Source organism: Nanorana parkeri, unplaced genomic scaffold, assembly GCF_000935625.1.
Source record: "Nanorana parkeri isolate BGI_ZX_2015 unplaced genomic scaffold, ASM93562v1 scaffold1142, whole genome shotgun sequence".
Lineage (NCBI taxonomy): Eukaryota > Metazoa > Chordata > Amphibia > Anura > Dicroglossidae > Nanorana > Nanorana parkeri.
The window spans coordinates 284432-294409 of record NW_017307410.1 but is presented as its reverse complement, the minus strand read 5'-3'; the positions used below and the strand labels follow the sequence as shown (position 1 = coordinate 294409).

The 9978-nt window shown below is 49.4% G+C and overlaps 1 protein-coding gene and 2 long non-coding RNA genes across 4 annotated transcripts in view; 2 read left to right on the top strand and 1 right to left on the bottom strand.

Moving 5' to 3' along the window:
- LOC108796637 (zinc finger protein 208-like) overlaps positions 1–9978 on the top strand; it is a 154972-nt gene that overhangs the window by 46486 nt on the left and 98508 nt on the right. Inside the window, exon 2 of the mRNA XM_018568136.1 lies at positions 1677–2282. Within this exon, the coding sequence (XP_018423638.1) occupies positions 1677–2282 (606 nt within the window). The remainder of the gene's footprint in view (positions 1–1676; positions 2283–9978) is intronic.
- Positions 6586–9978, bottom strand: part of LOC108796641 — an 11232-nt gene continuing 7839 nt past the window's right edge. The window contains exon 3 of the long non-coding RNA XR_001941820.1: positions 6586–6670. This is a non-coding gene — a long non-coding RNA (uncharacterized LOC108796641). The remainder of the gene's footprint in view (positions 6671–9978) is intronic.
- LOC108796642 overlaps positions 6587–9978 on the top strand; it is an 11707-nt gene continuing 8315 nt past the window's right edge. For both annotated transcript variants that reach the window (XR_001941822.1, XR_001941821.1), the window contains exon 1: positions 6587–6672. This is a non-coding gene — a long non-coding RNA (uncharacterized LOC108796642). The remainder of the gene's footprint in view (positions 6673–9978) is intronic.

Sequence of the window (9978 nt, the reverse complement as noted above, 5' to 3'; positions counted from 1 at the left end):
ACCGCATGAAAGGCCACCAAGTCCACCTGCACCGCATGAAAGGCCACCAAGTCCACCTGCACCGCATGAAAGGCCACCAAGTCCACCTGCACCGCATGAAAGGCCACCAAGTCCACCTGCACCGCATGAAAGGCCACCAAGTCCACCTGCACCGCATGAAAGGCCACCAAGTCCACCTGCACCGCATGAAAGGCCACCAAGTCCACCTGCACCGCATGAAAGGCCACCAAGTCCACCTGCACCGCATGAAAGGCCACCAAGTCCACCTGCACCGCATGAAAGGCCACCAAGTCCACCTGCACCGCATGAAAGGCCACCAAGTCCACCTGTACCGCATGAAAGGCCACCAAGTCCACCTGCACCGCATGAAAGGCCACCAAGTCCACCTGTACCGCATGAAAGGCCACCAAGTCCACCTGCACCGCATGAAAGGCCACCAAGTCCACCTATACCGCATGAAAGGCCACCAAGTCCACCTGCACCACATGAAAGGCCACCAAGTCCACCTGTACCGCATGAAAGGCCACCAAGTCCACCTGCACTGCATGAAAGTCTACCTGCACTGCATGAAAGGCCACCAAGTCTACCTGCACTGCATGAAAGGCCACCAAGTCCACCTGTACAGCATGAAAGGCCACCAAGTCCACCTGTACCGCATGAAAGTCCACCTGTACCGTATGAAAGTTCACCAAGTCCACCTGTACAGCATTAAAGTCCACCTGCACTGCATGAAAGGCCACCAAGTCCACCTGTACAGCATGAAAGGCCACCAAGTCCACCTGTACAGCATGAAAGGCCACCAAGTCCACCTGTACCGCATGAAAGGCCACCAAGTCCACCTGTACAGCATGAAAGGCCACCTGTACCGCATGAAAGTCAACCAAGTCCACCTGTACAGCATCAAAGTCCATCTGTACTGCCAGGTTCAATGCAAAAACCTAAACACAGTGAAACCAGTTCTGGTTCCTTTTGGTTGGTTGAGGAGAAGAATGAAGACTTGGTGAGGGATGTGTAAGATATTAGGCCTCAGGTTGACATTTACATACCCAGCCATATGTTGGTGGCCTTCAAGGAGAGCTGGAGAGTAGAATGTAGCTAAGAGTCGACACGCAGAAGTAGGGTTATGAAGGCCGGTGGTTTGAGGTGTTGATGGAAGAACGAGCCGGTGGAAATGTACAAATCACATAAAATAATTTGAAGGTTGCAATTATAATAATTCCAGATATGTTCACTCAAAATTCACCTTTTGATTCCTTGAAGCTTGATTTCATGTCTCTCTTTCAGGTGGACAACACAACGGCAGTAACCGGCAGAAACTTCCTCTTTTCTCTGCAGAGGGTGTAACAGATGACGACGGCGGCATCAAATATGGTTCTTCAGATGATGATGATGATGATGAGGTTACATCTGATCAAAGTTCTAGGACTTCCTCAAATCTCCATCCAGTGTTTCGCAGTGCAGATCCATCAGCTGACCCCTCTACACATGGATGGGCCTTTCCTGGCCACTCCCCTCCGGGCACCCATCATAGAGATGGTAGATGTTCTGAGGGCGGTGAATGTTTTTCCCCGGGAGAGGAGCTCGCCTTACGCCAGGGAGGCCACCAAGGGGAGAAGACGCATTCATGTCGCGAATGTGGAAAATGCTTTACCCGGAAACGGAATCTTATGTCCCACGTCAAATCTCACACGGGGGACAAGCAGTTTTCCTGTTCGGAATGTGGGAAATGTTTCCCCCAGCGAGCCAGACTTTTCGTACACCAGAGAACTCACACGGGGGTGAAGCCTTACTCCTGTTCAGAATGCGGGAAATGCTTTATCCAGCGCGTCCGCCTTCGATCACACGAAAGAACCCACACGGGGATGAAGCCGTTCTTCTGTGCCGAATGCGGAAAGTGTTTCGCCGAGCGGTCCAATTTGAACGCCCATCAGAGCTGTCACGCCGGGGTGAAGCCGTACTCGTGCTCGGCTTGCGGGAAAAGTTTCCACCAGAGACGGTATCTGATTTCTCACGAGAGGACTCACACGGGGGAGAAGCCTTTTTCTTGCACTGAGTGCGGGAGATGTTTTGCCGACAGGTCAACTTTAGCCAGACACCAGAGGACTCATTCAGGGGAGAAGCCGTTTTCGTGTTCTGTGTGCGGGAAACGTTTCACTCAGAAATCCAATCTTATTACGCACGAAAAAGTTCACACGGGGGAGAAGCCGTATTCGTGTTCCGAGTGTGGGAAATGTTTTTCCCGAAAATCCTATCTCATCAGCCACGAAAAGACTCATAGAGGGGTGAAGCCCTAGGACTATACTACATGTGTGATTTTAATGTTGTGATTCAAAGGGTGTGTTTTCAGTGAGCCAAAATTCTTGTGAGTGATTATTGAAGTGTTTACCTTTTAAGTCATTTTGAATGTGACTTTCCCAATTTTTCACGTTTGCTCTTCTGTGTTTTGTTTCTCAGTATACCGCGAGCTGTAGCTCGCGGTATACTGAGCTTAGGGTGACGGGAGGACACTAGTTGTGTCCTCCCGTTACCCTAAGTAGAACTATGGGGAAAAGCACTAACCCCATAGTTCTCCTTTAAATGTAAAGATTTGTAGATGATCCACTACAGTCACTCAGCCTTTCCGCTAAAAGTGGATCTAGCATTAGATAAATTGTGCCTGCATGCATGGTAAACAAGGCGTATGTGTTACACACTGTCAGGTAGGGGGCTAGGCCTCTTCTGATTCTGATTAGAGCATTGGTCCCTTAGGTGGCTTCTGGGCTGCAGGCAGTTCCTAGTTCATTTTGTGCCTATTAGCCGCTGTTGCTGTGTTGCCCACCTCTCAGCTGGAGTGCTTTTGAACATCCCAACTGTGTCCCTTTATGGTAAGAAAATAGGATTTTGGTACGCACCATAAAATCCTTTTCATGGGATCCCTTGAAGGACACTGATCCCACCTCTATTCGTTTCTGTTCATGTTCTTGGTACTGCTTGCTACGAATGAAGGTACGCTGGGTAGAGGAGGGTTTTCCGGGAGTAACTAAAAATCCAACCTATGTGTGGTAGGAAATTCATCCTTTGAGTGATAGTCGCAGTTACAGCAAGACTGTTTTGCATGGGCACTGGCACCCATGTTTGCTCTAAACCTTGCTTCAAGGTAACCTGTCATGAGGGTAGCCCACAGAAGGTAAGCAGTAGCCAACGGTTCCTTCATCTCTGCTCTAGGGACAGCATGGGTAGTTTTCTGTAGTAGAAGCATTCCATACATTGAAGGCTGCACATGCTGACCTTTTGAAATGCGTAGCTGCCTGGCAGTCATGCTAACCCCCCTCGCTTCAGTACTTTGAGACAGCGACCTGGAACATGTTTCAACTAAGGACTTCTGACTTTTCTGATTTGCATATTTCAGTCGCCCAGAAATGAATAAATGGGGGTCACCCAGTCAGGCAACTTGTATCTTCAGTAGATCAGCAATGGCGGGCCCTATATTGCTCTCATGAAAGGTTAATGACGATTCACTTTGGTTCCATCGATGTGTAATGACCATTCACTTGTAATTCACGTACTGTAATCCTCTTTGCTTTGTGAACCTACTGCTATGGGAACATTTCTGAATGCTTAGGAACTCTTTGGAGTTATAATTTAATGGCGGCCAACATGCAGTTTAATTTTCATTTACCAAGTGTTAAAAAAGGAGGAATAAAATCAATATTGTTGAAGAAACGTTGACATCAGGAACTGGTTCGCTCAATCGGCTCATTGACGGAAAGCGAATGTAAGCCTCTGCGTTGATTACGTCTGAAAATAAAGGCGATTGCTTGGCGGGCGTGATCAAGATGGCGACCGGAGCGCACCTGTGAGACCTGAGCGGTTTTTCTCTTATCCTGTGACTTCTAGCCCTGTGGGACGATACTGTGTGGACTAGGTGGTCGGCTCCATGCACTACTGAACACCTTGAACCTGACCTCACAAATGCTCTTTTGGCTGAATGGGTCCCAAAGACACACTCCAAAATGCGTAAGCCTTGATGGAAAAATGGAGGCTGGTATAGCCACAGGAAGGGGGGCAACCCCATATTAATAGCCACGGCTTGGGATTAGGATGTCCAACAAGCTCATATAGGCGGGATGGTGATGTGTCCACCCACTTTTGATCACATATTTCATAGGATCCTACTAGTCTGCAGCTTTAGCCTACGGCCACAGACAAATGTCAGCATTGTGTATTTGAGCCGGGCGTATTTTAGTGTTCTTCATATATGGTTTATTGAATATTGACACATATACAGAGATCCAGCCTATCAAATAAAGAAGTTACATAAGGCCACGGTACGGCTGCAAAGTTCAGAGATCTCACAGCTAAGTTCCAGGTGTTACCAAATCAATAGAATTGACATAAATAAACCAACGATGTGTAAGTGAAAGATGATTCACAATACTTGTGTGGTAGTAAGGCCATTTATCAACGTCAATTAAACCAAAGCAGCAGCAAAACAGAACTCTTCGCCGGAGGTGGGTCAATGTAAAACTCTGCTGTACCTAACGGACATCGTTCCATCGCTGGCCAAGACCCGGCAGAATCTCCATTGCGTGGCCAGTGGGGGAGCAACAACACAGTGGAATGTTTTACCGGTGTTCTGTTGAAACGGCCAACTCGTCGAAGCTCTCCAACTCGTAACGTCACATTCGTTGGAGATTTCGACGTGATGGCGCTAGTGTGCGAGCCTTGGCATTTTTCCGAGCCTCGTCGACCTGTCCTAAGTGCGCCCTTGCAATCCTCATCGAGTTCTCCGGCTGGCATCACTGCTTGTGCCATCGGATCGAGCGCAGATTAGAGAATGTGATAGTGGTCTCAGGTGACCGCGCAGGCGCACTGATGGGAGTTGGAGATCTCGACAAGTTGGACATCTCAATAGAACACCGGCAACAGATCTGCTAACATAGCTCTTACTCCTTCAAAGAGAGACCTTACTCCCGATAAGTCCTCAGCATGTGCAACATGTATATTGTTCCCCTGAGTTCTCCTAAAATATATAATTCTATGTCTCTGAAAGGTGCCATCAATTTCTGTGTTTCTCCTCCAAACAAGCAACGCATTCCCTTCCTTTCTTCAAAGGTTTTTGTTGTATTTTTTTTTCTTTCCATCTCTGCGTCCCGTCAGCAATTCTCTCAGTTGTCTCTATAGGTCTTATAGGTGTAATCGTCCCAGCAAGGACCTTATTCAAAAATCTGATTTCCTGGTTTTCAGAAAGGTAACGTGATTGAACAAAGGTATCGTCCATTGGCCAACTTCAGTCATGTGTATCTGAAATGAGGGCCCCGTGATCTGCGTTTACGCCCCTGCACACTACAATACAATTTCAATACAGGAGGGCCCCGCTGATGAGAGATTAGAATCTAGTAGGAGGAGCAAGCGATACAAAAAGTAATAATTGTGTAGGATGAGCCAATAGAAGAACAGGACAGTTACATTGTTGAGGTGGTATAAGCTTTCCCCGAAGGGATTCAAAGATCGCCTAAGGCCTCGTTCACACCATCCTCAAGTACACTCCGTCCCGATTGTGGCCAGAACGCACTGGATCTCATTGCGGCCGGCTCAGTTTGTTGTGGGGCGGGAGGGGGCGTGGCGATGCATTGAAGTGAATGGCACCACAGCCACGCCCTGCAGGCTGTAATGCGATCGGCCACATGGGAACGCAAGGCACTGTCTGTGGTCCGGTCAGAAAAAAATGCTGCAAGCACTATTTTTTTGGACCGGACCGCAGGCATTGATGTGCCTTGCGTTCCCATGTGGCTGATCGCATTGCGGCCGGTAGTGGCTGTGGTGCCATTCACTTCAATGCATCGCCACGCCCCCTCCTGCCCCACAACAAACTGAGGCGGCCGCAATTAGATCCAGTGCGTTCCGGCCACAATCGAGAAGGAGCGCACTGAGGATGGTGTGAACGGGGCCCAAAAGCGGACAGAGTAGGAGATAAGCGGACATATTGGAGTACGGAGTTTCAGAGGATGGGAGAGGCTTTGGAAAAGTCCTGGAGGCGAGCATGGGAGGAGGTGACGAGGGAGCGCAGGAGGATTTGGGTGATATTTTGAGAGGAGGTTGCTGATGTAGTTTGGGGAGTTGTGGACGGCTTTGTTTGTTCTTAGTATTTTATTGGTTGGGCAAGTGGGAGCCAGGAGAAGGATCGGCAGACACTGAGCGGTTGGTGAGGCGGATGAGTCTGGCAGCAGCATTCATGATAGACTGAAGGGGGGAGGAGCCTGTTAGTAGTAGACCAACAAGGTGGGAGTTGCAATAGTCGAGGTGAGAGATTACGAGGGAGTGAATTTAGAAGCTTTGTGGTGCTATCTGTTGAGAAGGGACAGACTTGGAAATGTTGTGGAGTTCGGGTCGTCAGGACTGGGATAGTGATTGGACGTCGGGGCTGAAAGAATACTTCAGAATCAAGGATTCCACTGAGCACCCGGGCCGGAGGGGAAGGCTTGATCGTTGTGCTGTTGATTGCTCAGTAGCAATAGGTGTTACAGCTTTTATTTAAAATAGTTCCTCAATAACCACAAACGATCGAAATCCACTTTCATTATTTTATTATCCTTTCTTTCATAAGCTTGGCTCAAGGGATGACTTTCAATAGATCGCAGCGAGGTAGCTGCTCTGCTACGTACGAAACCCTGACCCAGAATCAGGTCGTCTGTGAGGGCCCAGTCACACCATCAAGAGTGCGTTCGGCCTCTGGAACGCAACACGGCCGGCTCACTTTGTTATGGTGCGGGACGGGGCGTGGCTGTGCATTAAACTCAATGACACCGCAGCCACGCCCCCTGCCCGCGGTGTGATCGTCTGGAACCCGAATGCGTGGCACAATAGTGCCTGGGTTCCGGTCCAGTGCGAGCTGCAAAAAATGCTGCAAACACTAAGTTCTGCAGATCGCACTGGACCGGAACGCAGGCACTAATTTGCCACACATTCGGGTTCCGGCCATCGCACCACGGGCGGGGGCGTGGCCACGGTGCCATTGAGTTTAATGCACCGCCACTCCCCCTCACGCCCCAAAGCAAAGTGAGCCGAACCAAGTTGCATTCCAGAGGTCGAACGCACTGGAACGCACTCTTGATAGTGTGATAGGGCCCTGAATGATTTAGCACCGGGTTCCCAACGAACATGTGATGCGCTCCAGGAGAGAGGCGGCCCGCTTCCATCTACGTGCCGGCCCCTGGTGGGCTGGTTGCATATCCCAGGCCGACCTGGACTCCGTGGCACTGCGGTACCGTCGCAGAGTATCATCGTAAATCCACTTTATGGGAACCATTACCTTGGAGAAGTGGCAGTGTCTTCATCATTGTGTTGTACAAAGTCTGTGCAGAGTAGAGCAGTGGGAGGGGCCCAGAAGGTCACACCCACTAAGGCTGACTGCAGGAACCTACAGGAGGGTGTGGAGACAAGACCAGTCACTCCGCACAATGAGAGAGAAAAGCAGTGACTGGTCTTCATTACAAAAAAGTTTAACACTGATTAATGCACAGATCTGGAAATACACGACGACACCAAGATTGCCGTAAGAATACACATGGAGTTTGTCTTTGGAGAATGTTTGACTATCCCGGAGTTCAGCTTTTCATTTTCAATTGGATTACAGGCCTTATATAGTCCAAGTTTTCAAAATAAATTAGGTTACAACTGAGGCAGCAAAAGCATTTCCTAGAAATGGGAAAAATAGTTATTTGAAGGTGGTGACCCTTTAAAAAACAAAAAATTAATTAAACTGTAGTTAAAAATGTTTTTTTTTTCCACACAGATATAAAAAGCCGTACGGCCTCTCACTTACAGAGGAACACAAACTATATGTACCTTCTCATGTCTCATGAGGTACGATTTCCGAGAAAAACATTTCCTGCATTCGGAACAGGAGTACGGCTTGTCCCCCTTGTGAACGTTTTGGTGTGCAACAAGATTTGACTTCCGAGAGAAACATTTCCCGCACTCGGAACAGGAAAGCGGCTTGTCCCCCTTGTGAACGTTCTCGTGGGCGATCAGATTCGATTTGCTCGAAAAGCATTTGCCGCACTCCGAACACGAATATGGCTTCAGCCCCGAGTGGGTCCTCTGGTGTTTGGTTAGGTTAGAGCTCTCGGCAAAACATCTCCCGCATTCGCTGCAGGAGAAAGGCTTCTCCCCCGTGTGGGTCCTTTTGTGCAACACCAGGTGGGCCCTCTGGCTAAAGCATTTCCCGCACAACGGGCACGCAAAGGGTTTCAACCCCGTGTGAGACCTCTGGTGGGAGATCAGCTTGTCTCGCCAAGTAAAGCATTTCCCGCAGATAGTGCATGAAAACGGTCTCTCGCCCGAGTGACTTCTCTCGTGCCTAATCAGGTTTGACCGTTTGCCGAAACATTTCCCACACTCGGCGCAGGAGAACTTCTTCAGCCCCGTGTGAGTTCTTTCGTGAGATACAAGGTCGGCTTTCTGGTCAAAGGCTATCCTGCATTCGGAGCATGAATATGGCTCCTCCATTGCTTTATGTAGGATGGGATCACCTCCCTCGGAAAAACACCCCCCAACTTCAGAATTCAAGGACAGCTTCTCTTCCGCGTGATACTTCTGGTGTGATAGAAGCTCCTCCCTTTCAGTAAAACACTCCTCGCATTCCGTACAGGAAAACGGCTTCACCCCCGGGTGCGAACGCAGGTGTAAAATTAGGTTTTCCCGCCGGGTAAAACTTTTGCTGCATTCAGAACAGGAAAACGGCTTCTCCCCGGTGTGAGACCGCTGATGGTAGATCAGCTTCTCTCTCCGAGCAAAACATTTGCCGCATTCATTGCAGGAAAAGGGCTTGAGTCCCGTGTGCGATCTCTGGTGTATAATGAGATTTTCCCTCTGGGTGAAATGTTTCCCACACTCCGGGCAGCCGAATGGCTTCTCCCCTGTGTGGATCCTCTGATGGGCCATCACGGTTTTCCTCCGGGTAAACCGCTTCCCGCATTCAGCGCAGGAAAACGGCCTCACCCCCGTGTGAGATCTCTGATGCAGGATGAGATTCTCCCTGCGGGTGAAGCATTTCCCGCACTCGGAACACGGATAGGTCTTCTCCCCCGCGTGACTCTTCTGGTGTGACCTGAACTCTGCTCTGTCAGTGAAACATTCACCGCAGTCAGGGCATGAGTATGTTCCGTAGAGTCCCGGGAGAATGGGGTTTACGTGGGAAGGATTAGCTGGGACGTCGTCATCTTCTTTTTCCGCACCTGGAGAAGGAATGTGACGCTGCGCCGCGGTATTCCTGATGTATCGTCCATCTGGAGGAAGAAAGAAAAAGGATATAAATACATCTATCGGCGTGTGTAAGAGACTTCCCTGCAGATGGACTCCTGCTCAAAAATGTGCCTGCGCACAATCAAGCAGTCTATTGCTTAAAGTTCCGGGAAAACGCTCTTTAGCACGTGAACGCGCGCGTATGGGAACGTTTATGCACAATAGTGCACGTGCTGAAGCGTGCTAGTTAGCGTACAGGTGCATGCTCATTAGCGTGCACACTATCCTATATAAACAGGCATGAAGCCATGACCAAGTTGCTGAGTGGTCTTCAGCAAGTCCCTGTGTGCCCTGTACTCTGTTCCGGTATCCTGACTTCCTGTGTATGAACCCGGCTTGTGAACAATTGACTCCGCCTCCTCCTCCTGATTCGTTACCTCTGCTCTCTGATCTCCTGTGTATGACCCTGGATAAAAAATACAAGACGATCTCTGAATGGCAGAGCTGCCAAACGAGTGACTCCCTGTGTTTAGATGGTCTCTGCCGGGTGCTACTGGAGCGACTTGCCATCTGTGCACTGAACACAGGGAGTCGCTCGTTTGGCAGCTTCGCCATTCAGGGAGCGTCTTGTGTTTTCTCAATAAATACAAGGTGTTCTCTGATTGGACGAGGAGGTGACCATGACATTATCCACCCCTCCTTTCCGTCTCATCAAATTAGAAAATGCGTTATCTGCATTTTATAGGATGCAAG